This window comes from Mustela nigripes, chromosome X (assembly GCF_022355385.1).
Source record: "Mustela nigripes isolate SB6536 chromosome X, MUSNIG.SB6536, whole genome shotgun sequence".
Taxonomy (NCBI): Eukaryota; Metazoa; Chordata; class Mammalia; order Carnivora; family Mustelidae; genus Mustela; species Mustela nigripes.
Genome location: NC_081575.1, coordinates 45779171 through 45805511, shown reverse-complemented (window position 1 = coordinate 45805511; position 26341 = coordinate 45779171). Strand labels below are relative to the sequence as shown.

General features: G+C 41.9%; 1 protein-coding gene across 4 annotated transcripts in view; it reads right to left on the bottom strand.

Moving 5' to 3' along the window:
• TRMT2B (tRNA methyltransferase 2 homolog B) overlaps positions 1-12201 on the bottom strand; it is a 55274-nt gene extending 43073 nt beyond the window's left edge. For all 4 annotated transcript variants that reach the window (XM_059385160.1, XM_059385158.1, XM_059385157.1 and 1 more), the window contains exons 1-5: positions 11944-12201; positions 9970-10192; positions 4469-4583; positions 2641-2910; positions 1883-1937 (exon numbers count right to left, since the gene is read on the bottom strand). In XM_059385160.1, coding sequence (XP_059241143.1) covers positions 1883-1937; positions 2641-2906 — 321 coding nt within the window. In that variant the 5' untranslated portion in view covers positions 2907-2910; positions 4469-4583; positions 9970-10192; positions 11944-12201. The remainder of the gene's footprint in view (positions 1-1882; positions 1938-2640; positions 2911-4468; positions 4584-9969; positions 10193-11943) is intronic.
• Positions 12202-26341: the final 14140 nt, after the last annotated feature.

Below are 26341 nucleotides of genomic sequence, written 5' to 3'. Positions count from 1 at the left end.
ACGCACATAGAAAGGATAGGAACCTAGCAAAAAGGGTAATACAGTTTTACACATTAAATGGCTAAGAAATGAGGCACCTGGGTACCTCAATTGGCTAAGCGTCTGCCTTCGGCTTGGGTCGTGATCTCAGGGTCCTGGGATAGAGCCCTGCATCAGGCTCTGGGCTCCCTGCCCAGTGGAGAGTCTGCTTCCCCCTCCCCAACCCTCCCACTGCTTGTGCACTCTCTCTCAAATAAATAAAATCTTTAAAAATAATAAAAAATTAAAAATTAGGGGTGCCTGGGTGGCTCAGTCATTAAGCATTGTCTTCAGCTCATGTCATAATTCTAGGGTCCTGGGATCGAGCCCCACATCGGGCTCCTTGTTTGGTGGGAAGCCTGCTTCTCCTTCTCTTACTCCCCCTGCTTGTGTTCCCTCTCTCACTGGGTCTCTCTGTCAAATAAATAAAAAATATTTTTAAAAATCTAAAAATTAAAAATAATAAATGGTTAAGAAATGTATAGATACATACTACAGTAAGAATGGTCCTTTACCCTGACAAAGACCTGAAGTTTGCTTGTGGAGGTGGCTGTCCACTTGTGAATGATCCTGAAGCAGTGAAAAGATGGTTATGTGTCACACACAGAAAGATCTAGCAGCAGACATGGATGAGAGTGGCCCATGCCACATTCAGTGAACTATGGGAACCTGTAGATGTTTGAGACATGTGCATGTGTTCGTTTTATGTATTCTGTTTTTTAAGATTGTATTTATTTATTTCACAGAGAGAGAGAGAGATCACAAGTAGGCACAGAGGCAGGCGGAGAGAGAGGGGGAAGCAGACCCCTGCTGAGCAGAGAGCTGGATGTGGAGCTTGATCCCAAAACCCTGTGATCATGACTTGAGCGGAAGGCAGAGGCTTAACCCACTGAGCCACCCAGGCACCCCCATTTTATGTATTCTTAATGCAGCTAGTTCTGCTGAGTACAGTTTGTTTCTTTCATCTGGTGTTTCTTGTGGACAAAAAAAAAAAAATCACTTGTAAGCCTCTGTGAAATTTGCATTATGTTCAAATTGTTCCTTAATCTATCAATCCCTTGGAACAAATTTGTATTTTTAAGATAAGCATTATAGCAGAATTGACTGTATTTGAAATCAAATAGCCACATGTAGCTCATGGCTACCAGGCTGGAAAGTGCAGCTACGTATAAAGCAGCAAGAGTACTTACCACTCACATATACAGAGAATAACAAAAAAGCAAGGAAGAAAGGAAACAGGCATTTCCTGATATGCCTTCAGAGTTTGGAAGACCTAACAGGTGTAAAGTTAAAATTTCAGATCCATATTACTCAGCCACCAAAAAGAATGAAATCTTGCCATTTGCAATGACATGGATGGAACTGGAGGGTATTATGCTAAGCAAAAATCAGTCAGAGAAAGACAAATAGCATATAATTTCACTCATATGTAGGATTTAAGAAACAAAACAGATGAACAGAGGGGAAGGGAAGGAAAAATAAATTAGGATGAAATCAGAGAGGGAGACAAACCATAAAAGACTCTTAACTCTAGGAAACAAACCGAGGGTTGCTGGATGGGAGGTGGTGTGGGGATGGAGTAACTGGGTCATGGGCATTAAGGAGGCCACTAAGTGATGAGCACTGGGTGTTGTTTGCAACTGATGAATCACTAAATTCTACCTCTGAAACTAATAATACAGTATATGTTAATATAAAGAAACAATTGCATTTGGAAAAAAAAAACTTTTCAAGATTCATTAACATACTGATTTTAAGCACCTGTTGGGGCATCTGAGTAGAGCTGTCCAGTCAAGCTTCCTACAAGGCTGGCACCATTCCCCCTGATGGAATCAGGGAATGAAAACGTAAGCTGGGTACCAACCTTGAGCTGTTCCTCGTAGCTCAGCCTCCAGAGTGGTGTCACAACGTCAGCTAGCCTTTAAAAAAAATAATTCAGGCACTTCATTCATTATATAAATATGTACTGAGCACCTACTATGCATAAGTACTTCCTGCCACCATTTTCTCTGGCATTTTACTTATTCAGGAAACCTAACTCTCATGCCCCTGGGGAGATACAGTCTGGGAGAAGAGCCCATTTTGGTGCTGTCTACTTAACAAAGCAGAACAGATGGGCAAACTTAATATAAGAAAAATCCAGATTTATCAGGAGGTAATTAATCATATTACAAAAGGCTTCACTGTTGGGTTCCTTTAAATAGCTCACCTCCCTAATGCTTTTAAAATATAATTTGATTTAGAAAATACATTTGTTGCATAAAATGAGGTATATTTGTGTTTGCATGGTTGCAACGGGACTATTCATTTGTAAGCCATCTGATCGCTCCCTGGATTCCTGGTTTTCAGTGTATCTGCCCTGGACCTTTATAGAGACAATGTCCCAGTTTAATATCTCATTTCTGTGAAAAACATACTTAGAGGCAAGGAGAATATTTTCTGCCATCACAAAGCATTTCCACCAACATTATTCAGGTGTCTTCAAAGTTGCCCTGGGTATCCTATCTTAGGCGCCCCCTTGAACACTTGCAATGCCATATTAGTTGCATCAGGAATACAGAATTTCAGTAGGCCCAGAGATTCAGACTTGCTAATGGAAAACGGTATCTGCCTGGACCTTACCTTTCCTGCCAGGAACTATCAAGTGGTCCAAGGTAGCTTGGTTTCTTCTGACTTTTCTGTCCTCTTTGACACTTCTTGGTTATCACGTTGGTGAAGTTTCCCCCACATGCTGAGCCCAAAAAGAGCTTTGACCAACCTGGGTGTTTTGTGGCACACCAGGGGAGCAATCCTGGTTTGGAGAGGGGACCCACCCTGGAGAGGAAAGACCTCGGGCTATGCATTGGGACTCTTCTTTTAATCTCTGCCAACCACAGAAACACTGACATTCACCTGCATGAAAGGTAAACAAACAGAAGTTGGGAAACAGAAGCACAACTCCCAAACCCCTTCATTCATTTACAAACCCTTACAGAAGCTCGGCACCCAGCACAGTGCCTGGCACGGAGTCAACACTGGGTAAAAGCAGGCCTGCTGAATGGAACTGAATTACTGCATATCAGGTACTGGCTTAGGTTCCCAAAATAAAAAGATAAGGAAAATATACACTTTGTCCTCCAGGGAAGAGTTTAACTCTCTGTATACACTCCAATGGCTAGACCCACTCCATATTCTACCCTCCGACCCAAAAACCAATCGGTGAACTACTATTCAGTAAGTGCTATGTGCAAGACATCGTGCCACACAAGATTACAATCTAATAGAGAAGATCAAGTCCAGATGCAGGAAAAGATGACAATAAATAACACAATGTGATTAGTTCCTGACAAATGCCCAGGAAAAGCATCCCAGAGCAAGTAAGCCTTGTACCAGGTCTTAAAGGATGGTAGGGAGGTAAATCAGATATTTATAGGACAATGGCTAGACCAGTCTGGCTAAAACAGTAATTCATTTTGGGGAACAGAGGAAATGAAGTTGAAAAGTTATATCAAAGTGAAATCTAGAAGAAAGTTAATGCCTGAATTATTATATTAATATTATAATAATACTAATTATTATATATTATATATTATTACATATTATATAATATATGATATATAATATGATACAGTATTTATTACATACAATATATATTATTATATATTAATATTATTATTTATTGTGAAGGCAACAGTGAGTTGATGGAGGCTTTATATAGAGAAACAAAGCTGAAATAGGGAGGTTAATAAAAAGAACTTCAACAGGATGTCCACTCTCACCACTGTTATTCAAAATGGAACTAGAAGTCCTAGCCTCAGCAATCAGACAACAAAAAGAAATAAAAGGCATCAAAATCAGCAAAGAAACAGTCAAACTGTCACTCTTCCCAGACAAAATGATACTCTATACAGAAAACCCAAAAGACTCTACCAAAGAATTGCTAGAACTGATACAGGAAGGGGCGCCTGGGTGACTTAATCGGTTAAGCAGCTGCCTTAGGCTCAAGTCATGATCCCAGGGTCCTGGGATAGAGCCCTGCAGCAGGCTCCCTACTCAGCAGGGAGCCTGCTTCTCCCTCTCCTTCCTGCTTGTGCTCTCTGTCGCACTCTCTCGCTCTCACTCAAATAAATAAAATCTTTACAAAAAATAACTTCTTAAAAAAAAAAGAACAGATACAGGAATTGAGCAAAGTTGCAGGACATACAATCAATGCACAGGGGTGCCTGGATGGCTCAGTCGTTTACGCATCTGCTTTTGGCTCAGGTCATGATCCCAGGGTCCTGGAATTGGACCATGTCTGGTTCCCTGCTCAGCGGGAAGCCGGCCTCTGCCTCTCCCACTGCCCTGCCACCAGCTTGTGTACTTGCGCGCTCTCTCTCTCTATGGCTCACTCTGTCTCTCAAATAAACAAATAAATAGTCTTTTAAAAAAAATCAATGCACAGAAGTCAGTTACATTTATATATACTTACAATGAGGCAGAAAAAGAGAAGCCCATGGGGTGCCTGGGTGTCTCAATCAGTTGGGCATCTGCCTTCAGCTCACTTTGCCTGCTGCTCCCCCTGCTTGTGTGCTCACTCTCTCTCTCTGTGAAATAAATAAATAAAATCTTTAATAAAAAAGAAAAAGAAATAGAAATCAAGGAGTCCTTCCTATTTACAACTACACCAAAAACCTTAAGACACCTAGGAATAAACCCAACCAAAGAGGCAGAGGATCTGGGGGCGCCTGGGTGGCTCAGTCATTAAGCCTCTGCCTTTGGCTCAGGTCATGACTCCAGGGTGCTGGGATCAAGCCCTACATCAGGCTCCCTGGTCCGAGGGAAGCCTGCTTCTCTCTCTCCCACTCCCCCTACTTGTGTTCCCACTCTTGCTGTGTGTCTCTCCATCAAATAAATAAATAAAATCTTTTTATTTTTTATTTTTTTTTTTAATAAAATCTTTTTAAATAAAGAGGTAGAGGACCTATATTCAGAAAACCATAGAACACTTATTAAAGAAACTGAAGAACACACAAAGAAATGGAAACATTCTATGCTCATGGATTGGAAGAAGAAATATTGGCAAAATGTCTATGCTAGGGTGCCTGGGTGGCTCAGTCTTTAGGCACCTGCGTTGGGCACAGGTCGTGATCCCAGGGTCTTGGGATCAAGGCCTGCATTGGGCTCCCTGCTTGGCAGGAAGCCTGCTTCTCCCTCTCCCACTCTCCCTGCTTGTGTTCCCTCTTTCTCTGTGTCTCTCTCTGTCAAATAAGTAAATAAAATCTTTAAAAAAATAAAACAAAATAAAATGTCTATGCTACCTAGAGCAATCTACACATTCAGTGCAATCCCTATCAAAATATCATCAACTTTTTTCAGAGCTGGAACAAATAATCCTAAAATTTGTATGGAACCAGAAAAGACCCCAAACAGCCAAAGGAATGTTGAAAAAGAAAACCAAAGCTAATGGCATCACAATTCTGGACTTCAAGCTGTATTACAAAGCTGTAATCCTCAAGACAGTATGGTACTGGGCCAAAAACAGATACATAGATCAATGGAACAGACTAGAGAACCCAGAAATGGACCCCCAAATATTAGTTGACTATGGTCAACTAATCTTCTACAAAGCAGGAAAGAATATCCAATTTTAAAAAGACAGCCTTGGGGTGCCTGGGTGGCTTAGTTGATTAAGCATCTGCCTTTGGCTCAGGTCATAATCCTGGGGTCCTGGAATTGAGAACCACATCAGGCTTCCTGCTTAGTAGAGTCTGCTTCTCCCTCTCCCTCTGACCCTCCCCCTTCCTTGTGCTCACACCCTCTCTCTCTCTCAAATGAATAAAATAAATAAAATAAAATAGTCTCTTCAACAAGTGATGTTGGGAAAACTGGACAGCCACATGCAAAAGAATGAAACTGGGCCACTTTCTTACACTGTACACAAAAATAAACTCAAAAGGGATGAAAGACCTAAATGTGAGAGAGGAATCCATCAAAATTCTAGAGGAGAACACAGGCAGCAACTTCTTTGACCTTGGCCTCAGCAACTTCTTGTTAGACGTGTCTCCAAAGGCAAGAGAAACAAAAGCAAAAATGAACTATTGGGACTTCACCAAGATAAAAAGCTTTTGCACACCTGAGGAAATAGTAAACAAAACTAAAAGGCAGCATATGGAATAGGAAAAGATATTTGCAAATATCTTATCAGATAAAGGGCTAGTATCCATAATCTGTAAAGCACTTATCAAACTCAACATCCAAAAAACCCAAAAAAATCTAGTCAAGAAATGGGCAGAAGACATAAAGACATTTCTACAAAGAAGACATACAAATGGCCAACAGACACATGAAAAAGTGCTCAACATCACTCCAAATCACACACAAATCAAAATCACAATGAGATACCACCTCACACCAGTCCAAATGACTACAATTAACAAATCAGGAAACAACAGATGTTGGCAAGGATTCAGAGAAAGGGGAAAGTTCTTAAAATGTTGGTGGGAATGGAAAGTGGTGCAGCCACTCTGGAAAACAGTATGGAGGTTCATTAAAAGTTGAAAATAGAGCTACCCTATGACCTAGAAATTGCACTAGGTATTTACCCAAAGATAAAAATGTGGTGATCCAAAGGGGTACCTGCACCCCAATGTTTATAGCAGCAATGTTCTACAATAGCCAAACTATAGAAAGAGCTAAGATTTCCACTGACGATGAATGGATAAAGAAGATGCAGTGTGTGTATATGCACAATGGAATATTACTCAGCCATCAAAAAGAATGAAATCTTGACATATGGAATGACATGGATGGAACTAGAAGGTATTATGCTAAGCAAAATAAGTCAATCAGAGAAAGACATATACCATATGATTTCACTCATATGTGGGATTTAAGAAACAAAACAGATGAACATAGAAGAAGGAAAGAAAAATAAAGTTAAGGTGAAAATAGAGAGCAAGGTAAACCATATGAGATGCTTAAATCTAGGAAACAAATAGAGGGTTGCTGGAGGGGAGCTGGGTAGGGGAAAAGGTAATTGGCATTAAGAAGGGCACTTGAAGTAATGAGCACTGGGTGTAATATGCAACTGATGAAACATAAATTCCACCCCTGAAACTAATTAATACAGTATATGTTAATTAAATTGAACATATAAAGAATTTAAATCAAGAATTTAATAAAACTCTATTATTCTAATCTAATTCTAAATCAAGAATTTAATTAAAAAATAAAAATAAGGGGCGCCAGGGTGGCTCAGTGGGTTAAAGCCTCTGCCTTCGGCTCAGGTCATGATCCCAGGGTCCTGGGATCGAGCCCCGTATCAGGCTCTCTGATCAGCAGTAAGCCTGCTTCCTCCTCTCTCTCTGCCTGCCTCTCTGCTTACTTGTGATCTCTGTCTGTCAAATAAATAAATAAAAATTAAAAATAAAAAAGAGGGGGAAAAAGTGAGCTCAGGAGGGCCTGGGTGGCTCACTCTTGGTTTTGGCTCAGGTCATGATCTCATGAGTCATGGGATCAGGCCCTGCATCAGGCTCTGCACTCAGTGGGGAAACTGCTTAAAGAATTCTGTCCCTCTACCCCTCCTCCTACTCACATATGCTCTTGCTCACACTCTCTCTCTCTCAAATAAATAGATAAATCTTTTTTTTTTTTAAAAGTAAATTCATGTTTGAGGCATGTGTTTTCAATGGTAAGGAAAATACCCAAATGGAAACATCTAACAAGTAGAGAAGCAATACTACGAGTCATGAGAGAAGTTGGGGTTAGGGATTTGATTGAGTGTCTGTAAGTACAAGTTGTAAGATTTTTTTTTTAAAGATTTTATTTATTTATTTGACAGGCAAAGATCACAAGTAGGCAGAGAGGCAGCAAAGAGAGGTGGGGGAAGCAGGCTCCCCGCTGAGTAGAGAGCCCGATGCTGGGCTCGATCCCAGAACCCCAGGATCATGACCTGAGCCAAAGGCAGATGCTTTAACCCACTGAGCCACCCAGGCGCCCCAAGATTTTTTTTTTAAGAGCTTTCAGGGGCACCTGGGTGGCTCAGTTGGTTAAGCGTCTGTCTTCAGCTCAGGTCATAATCCCAGAGTCCTGGGATCAAGCCCCACATTGGGCTTCCTGCTCTGTGGGAGCCTGCTTCTCCCTCTCCTTGCCACACCCCCTGCTTGTACTATTTCTCTGTGTCACATAAATAAAATCTTTTTTAAAAAATTTATAAATAAATAAATGCGAGCTTTCAGTAAAAAGAGCAAAAGACCAATGACTACACCTGGGAAAAAGGCAGTATCAGGAGAACAAGAAGAGATGCTTGTGACCCAGGAGAATGTGGAGCTTAGAGGCCAAGGAAGATGGCTTTAGGTAAGGCCCTGACATATCCAGTAAGTCCGAGGCCAAAGAAGGGAAATAAGGCAGTACTAAGTGGCAGACAGGAGGACCAAATGAAGGTCTGAGATCTTAGGCATGTAGACCCTAGAGTCAGGCAGACCTGAGTGGTTCCCTGACTCCATCACTTACTAGTTAAGTGAGCTTTGGCAAGTCAATTATTCCCCATGGCTTTCCTTTTTTTTAATCTGTAAAATCAAGATAATAGTAGTACCTACCTCATATAGTGGTTGTAAGAGTTAAATAAAGGATAATTAATAAAAAGTACTCAGCAGATTAAAAACAGATGATGAACAAAATACATACATACATACAAATGATGTTTGGTAAGCTCTGAGCATAGCACCCAGTACCTAGCGAAAACTCAGTTAACTGTCATGATGCTTAAAGACAGTAGACGACTGGGTGGTGGTGGCAATACTGATGGGGGGGAGGACAATGAGGAGTAACTATAAGACAAAAGCTGCAAGAACTAGAACAGGTGAGGGCCACACTTTGGAAGGAGGAAGGGATCCCTTTGCCTCCAACACAGGAGTCAGTGCTGTTGCCTTTTTACTTTATGGTGCCTGATCATGGCTGTGTAACTTGTTTGGGTACCAAGGACATGTGAATGGACTTGGCTGGACACCTTAATGATGAGCTATGAAATTACCTTTTTGCCCTTGTCCTCTAGATTGGATTATATTCCAATGTTAAGTCATACCTTAATTCAGAACACACACACACACACACACACACACACACTATCCCCGATGTATGTAACAGATTTATTGACAGAAATTCCCCTATGGCTTCCTCTTATTACTGTGAAATTCGTATGCTATGTCTACTGGGTACTTAAAGGATACTGACCTGGGTGCTATAATATTTAGCCCATATACCATTGTGTGTGTTTACCAAACACTAAAGAAAGTAACTGTCACAACATGGAGGCATTTGCAGGGTGCAGGGGGGGACTTCACAAATTTCTAACAAAACAGATTTAAGCTGCTCAAAGTTGAGGTGTTCATAGATAGTACCCAGGAAAAGGCAAGTTACTAAGAAAATAGGCTTTAGGTGCGCCTGGGTGGCTCAGTCATTAAGCATCTGCCTTCAGCTGAGATCATGATCCCAGGGTCCTGGGATCCAGCTCCCCCCACTGGGCACCCTCCTCAGAGGAAGGCCTGCTTCTCCCTCTTCCACTCCCCCTGCTTGTGTTCTCTCTCTCGCTGTGTCTCTCTCTGTCAAATAAATAAATAAAATCTTAAAAAAAAAGAAAAAAAGAAAATGGGCTTTGGAGCCGTATTCTAATCTCAGCTCTGTTGCTCACTAGCTATGTGACTTTCCAGCAAGTTACTTAAGCATTATGAATGTCAGTGCCATCATCTATCAAAATAGGATGAGAACCAGGGTGCCTGGGTGGCTCAGTGGGTTAAAGCCTCTGCCTTCAGCTCAGGTCATGATTTCAGGGTCCTGGGATCAAGCTCCGCCTCGGGCTCTCTGCTAAGCGTGACGCCTGTTTCTCCCTCTCTCTCTCTGCCTGCCTCTCTGCCTACTTGTGATCTTTGTCTGTCAAATAAATAAATAAAATCTTTAAAAGAAACAAAAAAAAACAGGACGAGTACCACTTACCTTTCAGGGTTGTGCTAAAATTAAACGAGCTCGGACACCTGAGCTCGGACACCTGCTGGCTCAGTCCGTTATGCATCTGCCTTCGGCTCAGGTCATGATCTCAGGGTCCTGGGATCCAGCTCCCCTCACTGGGCTCCCTCCTCAGAGGAAAGCCTGCTTCTCCCTCTTCCACTCCCCCTGCTTGTGTTCTCTCTCTCGCTGTGTCTCTCTCTGTCAAATAAATCTTTAAAAAAAAAAGAATTAAAAATAATAATAAATTAAATTTTAAAAAAGAATTAAACGAGCTCATATATACAAAGTGCTCAGGACAGCACCTAACAGCAGGAATTTGATATGTGTCATTATCTCTCCTTAGGCTCTGATTCAAAGCACATCACTTGACTTCTTTATGCCTCCATGTGTCCGACCTACAAAACTGGCGAGATGTAATAAAGCATGTGAGTGCTGCTAGGATAAGTAAAATATGCGGGAAACTTATAAAACAAAACACAAACAAGACAACTTTCATAACATTCTGCTTTAGTGCCTGCTGGAGTGTGGTGGACTTAAGGCCTGCCCTGGACCACCTATTAATACCATCAAAAGTGTGTGATCTGTGACAAACATTTTTCTAAAGTGAGACAAAAGTATGTATTTGATATGAAGAAAAACAAAAACTGGAGAGAGGAAATGAGTGAAGAGGTAGGAGACAAAAAGAAGGACGGGGCAGAGTAGAGGCAGACTGAAGGGGGAGGGTGTGCTGCAGGCCCATTTAGGGGTTGGCAGAGGAGGGACAGGGGAGCTGAGGACTGAAGACAGCTATCTGTACCCCACAACATTCAGACTTATTTTGAGTGTGTGGAGTCCTCTCACTGGTGAATGCCACCATGACTGTGCTCCACTTGCCCTATATCCCAGCAGAGGGGTCTTAATGCATCTATGTTTCTTCCTCCAAATTATCAGATATGGTCTAAAATAGGACCCTACTATTGCCAACAAGTCACGGCTCCTGGTAAAGACCTTTTTACCATATTTAGTAATTTCTGTAGTGAAATATATTTTTCAAGGCAGCATAATAATACCAGTCAAAGTGAATTATGTTTCTTTGTTTCTTGATGTCAGATGGGGCATTTGCCCACAGAAAAGTCTGGTTTCATTTCAGAGATTTTCCTATCAAAAAAAAAAAAAATGCCCACCAAGAGGCCCAACACCCTCTTTTAGGTGCAAAGCCTCTGTGTGTCTCCAGTTCTGCCCGAATAAACTTCTTGGGAAAACCAGGAAAAAAAAATGCTAGGGTTAAAAAAAAAAAGTGTGTGACATCTACTCAGTTTCTCCTATAGGAATTAATCGGAAAGGGACTCTGGGTCCAGAGCTGCCAGATAGGAATGTAGACTAAGTCTCTAGGGTTGGAATAGCTAACCTGCCTGAAATGCTCAGAGAGGTTCCAATCCGAGACTATGTGGTAGGTCCTGATGCGTGTGAGGCCAAGGAGCTTCTTGGACCAAAATGTTTACACACAGACCAGGGTCCTGCTTACATTCTCTGTTCATCCTTCCTTCAGCTGGCCTGGCCCCCGACAAGGTTCTCGGCAAAATGAGACGGACATAGGGGTGTATTGCAGAGTCCTCACTGCATTGCACGTTCAATCAGGTCCTTCCCCCACCAGACCCCTTCACCAGCCCCTCCATCCCCCTCTTCTTCGGAGAAATTCTACCCACCATGTCTGCAGGAAAGACTATCACTGAATTTGGGCCAAGAGAGGGCTGAGGTCACATCACAGGCGGACGCCAGGCTGGCCGCCAGGCTGGCCGCAACCTTGGACAGCTAGCGTTCTGTCCCGTCCGTTCCCACCTCCTCCGGCCTCAATTCTCCGCCCCGCGGGCAATTGGGTTCACTAAACAGTTTTCTCTACCGTAAGGGTTCCATCGGGCTTTCTGAGCTCTTCACGTACCCCCCTCCCCATACCTTTGCAACCAATAAGTCCTCTTAACAAACCTGAGGCGGCACACGAAAAAGCCAGCGGGCGGCCTGGATCGCTGCCGCTGGGGAGAGTCACTTCCTGGTGCGGCACCGCGGCTCGACTCCCGACGCACACGCAGCCAGACCCGGGCAGGCGCAACAGGACGCGGGGCTCCTCCCAGGCGCGGGTCAGCCTGCCCTGCCAGGGCAGCTAGTTTCGGGGAGCCCTCCTCCCTACTTTAACGTGGCCCTTCTCTAGAGACCTTTTCAAAATCACCCAACGCCCTGTTGCCCCCTCACCCCCCCACCCCCCCCGCACCAAGGTTTCTCCCCAAGGTGCCCTCTTCTCCCCTCCCAGCGACCCCGCCCACCGCCTGCTCTTCTCCCCGTCCCATTGGTGGATCTGGATAAGCCTAAAAAAAAAAAAAAATCACAAAGAAATTTGAACTACAGTGTGAATAGTGGTGCCCATCTCAGGGTGCTCGCGATTTAACACAACCAAAATTATGGGCTCAGATCCATGATGGATTGGTTGGAAGATTGGGAGATGAAGGGTAGGGCGGTTTCTTCAAATCGCAACTTTTTTTTGAGTTGGCCTTCCTTGGGGCCCTAGGGACTTTCCAGCATTCGTTCTCCCTCTATATTTTACATTGCTTCAGCAAAGTGTTACATTCTTATGACAAGGTAAACTTGGTTTCTTAAGTGGATCCCACGCGGGGCTACTAAATCCTCAGGGCAAGAATTGCTTTTCAACTTCAAAAGACAGAGGAGACTAGCTACTGATGTGGAGAACAAAGGCAGAAGGAAATGCAGATAAAATTAAATATCCTTATAACCCGAAGCCCAATGACAAATACTTGAGGCAGGAGGAGTATAACCTTTCTCCAGGAAGCTTCCAACTGTCTTAAAGTAAATGCCTTGCTAGAGGTGAAAACAACCTTAGTTTGACACTACCGAGGTCTCCAGGACCCTGTCAATCTTTGTTAGCATATGAAAATCCTTTTAGAATTTCCCTTATCTTTACTTCCCCCAACTCCAAAGTATATAATCTGTCCTCCTCACAACCACCCCCCCCAACAGCAGCTATTTCTGCTGGCGGGTCCAGTCCCATGCTTTAGTAAAACAACCTTTATGCATCAAAGATGTCTCAAGAATTGTCTCTAGGGGACGCCTGGGTGGCTCAGTTGGTTGGACGACTGCCTTCGGCTCAGGTCATGATCCTGGATTCCTGGGATCGAGTCCCGCATCAGGCTCCCAGCTCCATGGGGAGTCTGCTTCTCTCTCTGACTTTCTCCTCGCTCATGCTCTCTCTCACTGTCTCTCTCTCAAATAAGTAAATAAAATATTTAAAAAAAAAAAAAAAGAATTGTCTCTAGGCCATCGGCTCTGGACCCCACCAACACAGCACTACTCCAAAAATACATCAGATACCAATAATTCATTTACCAGCTCCTGGACTACATTCAGTGATTCCTCTAATTTTTAGAGGGATCGGGAGCCCAGCCAAATGAGTAAGAGAATGTTGAAATATACACACATGCGTGTGCTGTAAAAAAAAAAATGTTTTTAATAAAATTAAAATTTACAGCAAAGTAAGTCCACATTTAATGACACTTAATTTTTATTTTTAATAGTAATTAGACTTTAGTGGAAATCACTTTATAGCTAAAATTTCAGTTATTTATTCAAAGCATAATATGCCTGTTATGTGCAAGGCAATGCATTAGCCCTAGTGAATGCAGCAGTAGGTTACACATGGCCAAGTGCCTCAAATAACAGCAAACATTAAGTCAGCCAGACCAAAGTTCAAAGTCTGACCTGCCAGATAGAAGGTGTGCGAACTTGGCAACTTAATTGCTCAATGCCTCAGCTTCCCCATCTGAAAAAAATGTCCATAGTAATTGCACCTATCTCACAGGGTTGTGATAGAGTAAATAGGTTAATAAAGTACTTAGAACGGAGTAAGCACACACTCATTAAGTGTTAGCTATTACCAGCCAAAAATAATTTTATATATTGTATAAGTATACACACTTGCACACTCATACATATATACCCTTTAAAAAAAAGAGAGACAGAGATCTTTTACTCCCCATTCCAAAGGCTTGAGCAGGTAAAGGCTTGACTCAATTTATGGCCCTTCCTTTTTTTTTTTTTAAGATTCTTTTTTATTTTTTTTCAGAGAGAGGCACAGCAAGAGAGGGAACACAAGCAGGGGGAGTGAGGGAGGGAGAACAGGCTTCCCGTGGAGCAGGGAGCTCAATGTGGGGCTGATCTAGGACTGTGACCTAAGCCGAAGGCAGATGCCTAATGACTGAGTCACCCAGGTACCCCCAATTTATGGCCTTTCCTAAACACTCTAACAGTTCTTAAGTACTATTTTAACTCAAACCATTGCTTCATATTTCTAGGCTTGCACATTGCTATCAAGTGAGACCAGGCTGGAGAATGCACCTTTGGTTCTCTTCTCCCTTTCTCTCCTCTTAGACCCCTTTTATGCAGATAGACAGCTTTATTCCTTTCTCCACCTCTTCTTTCCTTTTCTTTTCCTTCCCACATCCTTCTGCTCCATTATCATTTCTCATCTTGGCATTCATTATTGTGCCTAGTACTGAGCCAGGTGCCCTAATAGAAGCTCCGTGAATATTTGATGCATTGAATTGAATCCTTCCCTTGTCTATTTGAAAGGGAAGGGCATCCCCCACCTGTTCTGAGCATCCAAGTGAACTCCTTTAAAGCAAGTCTGTCATTTGAGAAGGCAGAGAACCCTGAGGGGTAAAGAGAGAAAAGAAATTAAGGAAGCTATAATGTAATTATTTAGCCATTAACCCTTTTATATTTATTTAATCTAATAAAGCATGTTCTTCTATAAAAGAAAAATCATCACATTTGTAAGAGGAAAAAGAAATATCCCATATTAAAGAAAAGGTTAGACTCTTCAACTGGAAAAGTCAATAAATGGACATGTCATAGGTGACAAGCAATATTGTTTAATTAAATAAGAGTTGAAGCCTAGATAACCTTTGCTTATCTGGATTATCAGCAAACCAAATCACAACAACGTGAAGTTTCTGAAAATTTGTCATTCTTGTTTTGATCTAGAGGAGATTTCAGAGAGGCTACCGCATAAGCTTTCAGAAATAACATGTATTAAAATCACTTCCATTAACCACATTTCTTCAGGTGTGACCACCGTAGAGGCTGAGAGGAATAGATGCACAGGCCACGCCCTCTAAATTACGTTACCCAATGGGAAGACTCAAAAGGGAAGAATACACAACAATGGGCTTTGCTAATTCTAGCAAAGCAGGGGATCTTCCCGGTAGTGAGGGAAGGAAAAGAATGTGAGGATTGAGTTTAATGCTTAAGATTTGAATAACCCGAGAAGAGGTAGAAGCTGCAGAAGGAAAACAAGAATGAGCAATTTGTGTTCAAGGACCAGGAGGAGGCAGGTCAGGCTAGATGGGAAGGTTGTGCTGAAGTCGTTAGCGTTCTAGAAGGCCGATGAGGTCACTAGGTCAGGAAGGATAATCCTGGAGTGCTGGATGAGAGGTTTGATTTAGTTTTTTTAACAATAGGCAGCTAATGAAGAGTTTTTCAGGAGATGTTTCTGGAACAGAACTCTAGATGCTGTGTGTAGGATAGATTTTAAGGTGTATTGTCTTGGAAGCTGAGGGAGACTGCTGCAGTCATCCAGATGGGAGGCATTTAAGTCTCTCTCTGTACCAAGGCAGGTTACACTGCGTTCTATTTTTTTTTAAGATTGCATTTATTTATTTGACACACAGAGAGAGAGACATCGAGAGAGGGAATTCAAGCAGGGGGAGTGGGGGAGAGAGAGCAGACTCCCCGCTGAGCAGGGACAACCCCCTCCCATAGGACTCCATCCCAGGACTCAGGTTATAGCGGAAGGCAAACGCTTAACGACTGAGCCACCCAGGCGCTCCTACACTGCGTTCTGTAAGAATTTCTTAAAATGTGTGGGGCACCTGGGTGGCTCAGTCCGCTATACATCTGCCTACCGCTCTGATCTGAGTCCCGGGTTGGAATCCTATTGGGGGGAGGGGGGGGGGAAAATCCCTGCTCAGCGGGGAGTCTGCTTCTCCCTCTCCCTCTGATCCTCCACCATGCTCATGCGCGCTCACTTTCTCTCTCTCTCTCTCTCTCTCAAATACATAAATAAAATCTTAAAAAAAAAGAATTTCACAAAATATGGACAAGGGCTCATCTACAATGTAATTAGCTGGGGTGACTGTAACAAGTACTCGTTCATGAGCCCCACCCTGTAACTACAGAATCAAAATCTCAGGGGAATAGAACTCAGAAATATTTGGGTTTTTTAAGATTTTATTTATTTATTTATTTGTCGGAGAGAGAAAGCGAGCACAAGCAGGTGGAGAGGCACACAGAGGGAGAAGCAGGCTCCCTGCTGAGCAAAGAGCCCCATGTGTGAGTCCCAGAACCCCGGGATCATGTCTCAAGCCCAAGGCAGACTCTTAACGGACTGAGACACCCAAGGCACCCCATATTTGAGTTTTTAACAAGCACTGATAGTGATGTTTATCAAATTTTGAAACTTATCGTCACGCATCAACTGAAATACTAGATGATTAGTCAAAAGTTCAAAAAACTCAAATTATGAAAGTCCTAAAATAGAATATAGATAATTATGCATCTGAAACCTGGACATAGGAGGACTTTCTAAACTGAAAACCAGTAGGGAAAAAAAAACACCAAGTAGGTAGAGTTTACTACATAAACCCTAAGAATTTCTATATGACAAAGATATAATGAACAAATTAAAAAATATATACAACAGACAGAAAAAGATATACAAGTATGGCAAAGGATCATTATCTTTATTGTATAAAGAGCTTATATAAATGGATAAGAAAAACATAGTGTCCCTAACAAAGACCTTGGCAAAGGTTTGAGGAGATAATTCATTCACAGGAAGAGAAACATAATTGTTCTACCTCACTAGTAATGACAAAACATGCAAAGTATATAGATGAGCAAAGATTTGAAAAGATCTGTTATTCCTCGAAGTAGACCATGGACAGTGAGGCAGATGCTCTTGCGCACTGCTGGTTGGATTATAAATTGATATAAAATTCCTGGAAAGCAATTAGAAACAAGAATCTTTTTTTAAAGACAGTCTCTTCAATAAATGGTGCTGGGAAAACTGGACAGCTATATGTAGAAGAATGAAAGTCGACCATTTTCTTACACCATACACAAAGATAAACTCAAAATGGATAAAAGACATCAACGTGAGACAGGAATCCATCAGAATCCTACAGGAGAACATAGGCAGTAATCTCTTTGATATCAGCCACAGCAACTTCTTTCAAGATATGTCTCCAAAGGCAAAGGAAACAAAAGCAAAAATAAACTTCTGGGACTTCATCAAAATCAAAAGCTTCTGCACAGCAAAGGAAACAGTCAAAAAAACAAAGAGGTAACCCACAGAATGGGAGAAGATATTTGCAAATGACAGTACAGACAAAAGGTTGATATCCAGGATCTATAATGAACTCCTCAAATTCAACACACACAATACAGGCAATCATATCAAAAAATGGGCAGAAGATATGAAGAGACACTTCTCCAATCAAGACCTACAAATGGCTATCAGACATGAAAAAATGTTCATCATCACTAGGCATCAGGGAGATTCAAATTAAAACCACATTGAGATATCACCTTACACCAGTTAGAATGGCCAAAATTAACAAGACAGGAAACAACATGTGTTGGAGAGGATGTGGAGAAAGGGGAACCCTCTTACACTGTTGGTGGGAATGCAAGTTGGTGCAGCCTCTTTGGAGAACAGTGTGGAGATTCCTCAAGAAATAAAAAATAGAACTTCCCTATGACCCTGCAATTGCACTCCTGGGTATTTACCCCAAAGATACAGATGTCATGAAAAGAAGGGCCATCTGTACACCAATGTTTATAGCAGCAATGGCCACGGTCGCCAAACTGTGGAAAGAACCAAGATGCCCTTCAAAGGACAAATGGATAAGGAAGATGTGGTCCATATACACTATGGAGTATTATGCCTCCATCAGAAAGGATGAATACCGAACTTTTGTAGCAACATGGACAGGACTGGAAGAGATTATGCTGAATGAAATAAGTCAAGCAGAGAGAGTCAATTATCTAATGGTTTCACTTATTTGTGGAGCATAACAAAAAACATGGAGGACATGGAGAGTTAGAGAGGAGAAGGGAGTTGGGGTACATTGGAAGGGGAGGTGAATCATGAGAGACTATGGACTCTGAAAAACAATCTGAAGGGTGCTCACTTTGGCAGCACATATACTAAAATTGAAAAACAATCTGAAGGGTTTGAAGTTGGGGGGATGGGAGGTTGGGGTACCAGGTGGTGGGTATTAGAGAGGGCACAGATTGCATGGAGCACTGGGTGTGGTGAAAAAATAATGAATGGCCCCTGGGTGGCTCAGTGGGTTAAGCCACTGCCTTCGCTGCCTTCTGCTCAGGTCAAGATCTCAGGGTCCTAGGATCAAGCCCCGCCTCGGGCTCTCTGCTGGGCAGGGAACCTGCTTCCCCCTCTCTCTCTGCCTGCCTCTCTGCCTACTTGTGATCTCTCTCTGTCAAATAAATAAATAAAATCTTTAAAAAAAAAGAAAGAAAATATAATGAATACTGTTATGCTGAAAATAAATTAATTGAAAAAAAGAATTTTTTTTAAAGATTTATTTATTTATTTGACACAGAGAGAAAGATCACAAGTAGGCAGAGAGGTGGGGGGAGGGGGAGGGGGCCTTCTTGCAAAGGCTTCCTTCCCAGGCTCCCTGTGAAGCAAAGCACCCGATGCAGGGCTCCATCCCAGGACCCTGAGACCAGGGCCCAAGCCCAAGGCAGAGGCTTAACCCACTGAGCCACTCAGGCACCCCAGAATCAAGAATCTTTTAAATTACCACACTATTTGCCCCTGAAATTTCATCTCTGGAGTTTATTCTAAGGAGATAGAGATGTGAACAAAGATATGCCTAAAGGGTCTCACAGTTAAAAATTTAAAAAGCATCAGGGCATCTGGGTGGCTCAGTCAGTTAAGTGGTTAAGCATCTGCCTTCTACTCAGATCATGATCCTAGGATCCTGGGATGGAGCCCTGGGTCAGGGTCCCTGCTGGGCAGGTAGCCTGCTTCTTCCTCTCCTCTCCACTTGTGCTCTCTCTCTCTATCTCTGTCTCTCTCTCAAATAAGTAAAATAAAATGAAATAAACAAAAAAGCATCTTTAAGGTCCAACATTAGAAAACAGGGAATGATTACCTAAAATATGGTCTATCCATAGACAATTTCAGAGATACTAAAAATGACACCCATGGTATGGTGTTAGAAGTCAGAATGGCATTACCTCTAGGGTGTGGAGAGTAGCTGGCAGGGGGAATGAGGGGTATTCTGAGGTGCTGATAATATTCTATTTCCTCATCTGGGTGCTGGTTATAGAGGTGTGTTCACTTTGCAAAAAATGATCAGTCTATACTCTTGATATGTGCACTTTTCTGTATGTGTGTTACACTTCAGGAAGAATTTAACTTAAAATTGTGTCTTTGAGTTTGTAATGATATCAAAATATGTGTAGAAGGCAACCTTAAATGAAAAAAACAGGATAAAGAATTACCCGTTCAGTACGATACTATATGTATAAAGCAAAAAATGCATTGGAAGGCAATACACCAACTATTTATAATTGTTGCCTAGGAATGAATCATTTGTCAGTTTCCTTCTCATTTCTGTACTTTTCAAATTTTGTTTTACAATAGATAGGCATTACATTGATAATATAAAAAAAAGAGTAAAATATCAGAGAAAAAAGCAAATGGATGCATCTTGGTAAATCCCCCATAGTCCAGACTGTGAAACTGAGAACCAGATTTTATCAGTTCCTATGAAAGTGATTTAGACTCTGAAGGACTAACATACACGAAGCAGATTTGTAGGATACTGGTTTACAAGCCAGTTTCTAGTGACTGAAATATTCATATCTCCTATCTAGGGTTATAACTATCAACTATATGTACTGGAGAAACCAAACTAGCAATCAGAAGGTCACTTGCAATTTAAACAGACAGAGATGAATGGTTTTGAGAGAGGTCTTCGGGTTAATTGTAACATGCTTTCCAGACTGGTGTTCCTGTTACTTGAACAGTGTTGGATAAACGCTGACTCTCCACTGTTCTTTTTTCCATCACATCTAACTACTTACCAGAATTTTCTGTCATTACAATATTACCTGCCTCCTATCCTCATGTCACAGTTGCCAAGGTAACAGCTCATCTTACATGAATTACATTCTGGGTTGGTTGCTCCCAGGTGAGATATTGGGAAGCATCTTAATCTCATCTGCAGTATATCTACAAATTATATTTACAAGAAGTTGCTTCAGGGAAGAGTCACAGATGGTTAGTTTCATTCACTGTGAGCTTTTAAAAAAAATTTTTTTTTCAATTGAAAAGTCTATCATTTCCTGATTTATGTTTCTAATTTTTTCTAAACTGTATCTCTTAGGTTTGGAAATACATATTACTTTTGGGGCCCTTCAGTTCTCTGATAAACATCACGGGTTTTTGAAGAGAGTACTTAGGAGAATGGCATTGGTACTTACAAAAATAGGGAAGTCAGAAAGGGAGTTTTTTTGAGAGAGAGAGATGATAGTGGAACATTGAGTGAGGGTCCTGTGGGCTTGTAGAGAAAGAGTTAACGTAATAGGAAAGCTCTCATGTTGTATGTGGGAGGAATTACCCTGGAAACTGTCACCAAAACTACCTAGCTACCTTTATCTTCTGGTTTCTAAGGTAACAAAGATACTTACTACCTCGCATTTATATGGCTGGTGCTGATGTTCATTTTCTCACTTAATAAGGTCCCAACCCTTTGCTTTTTATAATGTTGGAATTTGCAATTCAATATTAGTAGCATTCCAACACTGGCATCTCTTCCCTCAAAGCTAGATATAGAGAAATAACATGGGGACACCTCTCCCATGTCCTGATCCACATTGGAACATCACGAGTACATGAGCCTCGGCTTCATGCCTCGGACGCAACCCAAGGACACAAATTCTACAACAAACTAGGGGTTAGAGTTTCCATGCTCTCCAAATCACCATCTCTAGCAAATCTTCAATAATAATGACACTCATCTCTACTTTCTTTTTCTGATGCTATATGCCTATATTTCTTTCAAAAGCCACTATCAAGTTGAATGGAATGGTAGGACTAGTTTATTCTTTTTTTTTTTTTTTAAAGATTTTATTTATTTGACAGAGAGAAATCACAAGTAGATGGAGAGGCAGGCAGAGAGAGAGAGAGAGGAGGAAGCAGGCTCCCCGCTGAGCAGAGAGCCCGATGCGGGACTCGATCCCAGGACCCTGAGATCATGACCTGAGCCGAAGGCAGCGGCTTTACCCACTGAGCCACCCAGGCGCCCCGGACTAGTTTATTCTTAAGATACTCCCCTATGCTTTTATGTTTCGTGATTCTGCGACGAAAAGTACCTGAAATACTTTCTGTCCCGTCCCCACTGAGTTGTTTAAGAAACTTTGTTTGGCTTCTGATCTTTTATTAAGATCTTTTCCAAAGGAATCCAATATGTTGGAAATAAAAGTGATTTTCCAGAACAGCCCTAATAATAATAATAATAATAAGTATTCAACATGTATTGAATCCTTATTCTGTGCCTCACTCTGTGCTTGGTGTTCTATGTGCGTTATCCTATGTAGTTACCTATTTTACAGAAAAGAAAATTGTAGCTGTATTTTACAGATAAGGTAACTGACATTTAGTGAGGAAGAAACAACTTGCCCAAGGTCACACAGTAAATGGTACAACCAGAACTTGAATTCAGTTGTCTGCTGTCTGTGTCTCCACTTTTAATCTTTTAGCATTTCATTGGTGGTTCTCAAATTTTAGTGTTCCTCCAAATTCCCTGGAAGAATTGATAGAACAGATTGCTGGGGCCCCTTTCCAGAGCTTCTGATTCAGTGGGTATAGGGTAGGGCCAGAAAATTTGCATTTTTAAAAAGATTTTATTTTATTTATTTGACAGCTATCACAAGTAAGCAGAGAGAGAGAGAGAGGAGGAAGCAGGCTCCCCGCTGAGCAGAGAGCCAGATGTGGGGATCCATCGATCCCAGGACCCTGGGACCATGACCCAAACCCAAGGCAGAGGCTTTAACCCACTGAGCCACCCAGGCACCCCAGAAAATTTTGCATTTCTAACAAGTTTCCTAGTGATGCTGTTGTTGCTAGAGCAGAGGACCTGTACTCTGCCCTCTATGGCCTTCCATCAAGGACAGGAAAGCCTCTAGCTATAAGGACAGGCAGAAATCTTGCTTGCTCCACATGGCTCAGTGCTCAAGGACCCTGGGGATGTTCTGAACTGCAGGTTCTATTCAGGGATCAGCCTCTCCAGGAAGACCAGACAAGAGATTCCACCACGGAGGAGAACTCAGTGCGGGGGCTGTGCTCACAGAACATAGGATTGCTGGAAATGGACACATCCTGGATTAGGCTCAGTTTTTTAAACTTGGTTCTGACAGCTGGCTGTCTTTTGGAAGTAACTCAAAGAGTTAAAATCGAAGAGCTGCATTTGCTGACTATAGCTACCTGTCAGTTGGGATTTTGATATAACTGACACATTCAGTCCAGTGCTGTAGAGGGTCTCGATTAGCACTACTTGCGAAGCTAAGGAAAGAGCCATTACCGTGCAAGCTGTCCTCAGAGTTCGTTGTTCACACCTGCCTTATAAAGATCATATGTTGCCTACAGTAGACAGAGGCACTCACCCTACCATAACCTTGTTTCTCTTTTCACTTTTTGCTCTTTTCCCACCATGTGCCTTGTGTTTCCCTGAGACACCACTGAGGTCGCTGAGTTTTGAGGCAACAGAGTCCAGGGTTCATTAGTGTGGTCCCACATAAGAATCAGCTGGAAAGCTTTTTAAAAATACCAGGGCTGGGGACCCTGCCCCAGACCAATTAAATTAGAATCTCTGCAGATGCCTTAAAAAAGAAACTTCCAGGTAATTCTAAGGCCAGCTAAGTTTAAAAACTAATAATGGTCCAAAAAATAGGCTCTGCTGTTAGGCATACTCTATTTCTAGCTCTGCCACTCATGAGAAGAGGACCTTGAGCAAATGGCCTAACCTCCTTGAGCCTCAATTTTCCCATCTATAAACATTGGCCCAATAACATAACTCACTGGACAGAATTTTCAGAGCATTCGGGGATCACTATACAAAAAAACTTAGTATCTGTTGTCTAATGTCTCATGAGATTTACATATTAACATGAACTCTTCACCCGCTGTAGGCATGTGAGTTCATGACCCCTGGTATAGTCACTACCGAGAGTCCTCCACAGGTGGAGCAAAAACCTACAAATATGCAAATGATAGGATATAAGGAATGGTATAGATCAAGAATAAAATTTCTTTTGGTGCCTGGTGGCTTGGTCGGTTGAGCATCTGACTCTTGGTTTCAACTCAAGTCATGATCTCAGGATTCTTAGGACTGAGCCCCACATGGGGCTCCATGCTCAGTGGGGAGTCTGTGGAAGATTCTCTCTCCCTCTCTCTCTAAAAATAAATAAATAAATATTTAAAAAGAGAATAGAATATCTCATTCCCTAAGAGACAACAAGGAGGGCCAACTCTCTCTAGGAACCAGGCATTGGATCTCAGTTCAGTTTCAAGTTCAAGTTTAAAAAATCCAGTATTCTGGGGCACCTGTGGCTCAGTGGATTAAGCCTCTGCCTTCGGCTCAGGTCATGATCTCAGGGTCCTGGGATTGAGCCCCACATCGGACTCTCTGTTCAGCGGGGAGCCTGCTTCTCCCTCTCTCTCTCTCTGCCTGCCTCTCTGCCTACTTGTGATTTCTCTCTCTCTCTGTCAAATAAATAAATAAAATCTTTAAAAAAAAATCCGGTATTCTATTTTGCCTCCAGAGCCAAATGAAGATAAAGAATCATCTTAAACCAACAGCTTACATTATGATAAATGATAAAATAGGAGTTAGCATGATGTAGCCATTAATAAAATGGACTTTTTCAGACATACCTGGGTTTCAAACAGTAACATACCCAGCTCAGTAACATACAGACATGTGACTTTGAGCAAGTTACTTAGCCAAACAAAGCCCAGTAATAATAGTTCCTATTTTGGGGCGTTGCTATAGGGAATGAATGAGATAATGTATGTAAAGCACTTATAATGGCATTTGACACATGGTAACCCCTCAGTGAATGATAACTATTACTAAAAGCATTCTTACTAGGATTGAAGACAAAGCTAGGCTGCTGCCATTTTAAAGTGCTTAGAAATGTTCTAAGTGGGCACCTGGGTGGCTCAGTCATTAAGCGTCTGCCTTCAGCTCAGGTCCTGATCCCAGGGTCCTTGGATCTAGCCCTGCATCTGACTCTCTGTGCAGGAGGAAGACTGTTTCTCCCTCTCTCTCTCTGCCTGCTGTTCCCTCTGCTTGTGCCCTCTCTCTGACAAATAATACACACAATCTTAAAAAAAAATGTTCTGAGTAACCAGTACTATTCTCAGACCGGGGCAAGAGGGGCTTCTGCTCTGGCACCCATAATTTGGAGGGTCACTCATAATACATACACATAAAAATAAATGTATTTAAAGACATGGGCATCTGTGTCACTCAGGATCCAATGCTCAGTGTGGCAGAACACATAATCCTAACCCTCTGCTCTCATAATTAACATCGTTCAAATGCAAGGGCAGTACTTCATATTGCTTGCCCTGTGTACTAGAAACAAAGGGCCAATGCATCCAAATGCCGTGAAGGTTTGTGTTATGCGGCTGCTTATATCAGACACTGCTTTACTGTGCAGGGAGAATTTGAGCAACAGAAGTGCTTAGTAAGAGAAAAGATAAATCAACTTGTCAAGCCCTTCCTCTCTCAATAGCAATAAATTCTTCCATAACAATGATTGTTTCCCAGTAGTAACAAGCATTGGCTTTCTGGCTTCTCTTTACTTTCCAAGTCATGGCTCCTTGAGATGTGGTAAGTGGGCCTCCATTTGTACTCTTGGCCCAGGCCAGGCAAATCTTAGAAGCTAGCCTGTAGCTAACACAGTCAGATGTGAAAAAGGAATGAGGTATAACTATTGGAAAGGAAACAAAACCCACCATTATTTGTAGCTGATGCGTTTGTCGCTCCAGAGAGTACCCAAGGGAATCAGTTGAAACACTCAGATTTAACTCAGGAAAGAGAGTTCAGGAAAGAGTTCTGCAAAGTGGTGGAATGAATGGCAGTCAATAGTTTTCCTGTAAGACAGCAACAACCGGTCAGAAGATATAATGGAGGAAAAAAATCCATTTGTGATGATGATGAAAAATAGTATAGAATCCCGAGAAATAGCTTTTTAAGACATTTTATTTATTTATTTGACAGAGAGAGAGTACAAGCAGGGGAGCAGGAGGGACAGGGAGAACCAGGCTTCCTGCTGAGCAGAGTCTAATGTGGGGCTAATTTCAGGACCCTGATTGATCCCAGGACCCTGAGATTATGACCAAGCCAAAAGCAGACGCCCAACTGACTGAGCCAGCCAGGTGCCCCTAGAAATAACTTTTTTAAAAAAGGCATATGCTCTACACAAAGAAAACAAGGATATTTGTATATCTCTGAGCAACTAGGATTTGAATAAATGGAAATTGATGCCATATTTCTGGATGGGAAAGCTAAATTTTGTAAGATGACAGCTTTTAAAAATTAATTATATGTTTAAGTCAATCCAGTCAAGATTCAAAGTTATTTTACAGCGATAAAGTGATTCTAAGTTCACCTAAAAGAATAAATAGAGAGAATAGCAAAGAAATTTTCAAAAAAAGAACAATGATGAGATACTTGGCTTACAAGATATTAAAATGTATACATAAGTTATAACACTTAAAACATTATTATCGGCACCTGGGTGGCTCAGTTGGTTAAGCCACTGTTTTGGGCTCAGATCTGGATCCCAGGGTTCTGGGATCGAGTCCCACATCGGGCTCCTTGCTCGCCAGGGAGCCTGCTTCTCTCTCTGCCTCTGCCTGCTTGTGCGTGCTCACGCTCTCTCAATCTGACAAATAAATAAATAAATAAAATCTTTAAAAACAAAACAAAAAAACACATTATTATATTGTCACAAGAATCAACAAACAAATCAATGGACTAGAAGCCTTCAGACAGACCAAGTAAAAAGGTAAGAACCCAATATACAATAAAGGAAGCATCACAAACCAACAAGAACAGAATTCATCAACATATGAAATGTGGAAAAAAAAAAGAAAGAAAGCATAAAACAGCTTTAAAAAGTGGAAGCAAGGGGCGCCTGGGTGGCTCAGTGGTTTGGGCTGCTGCCTTCGGCTCGGGTCATGATCTCAGGGTCCTGGGATCGAGCCCCG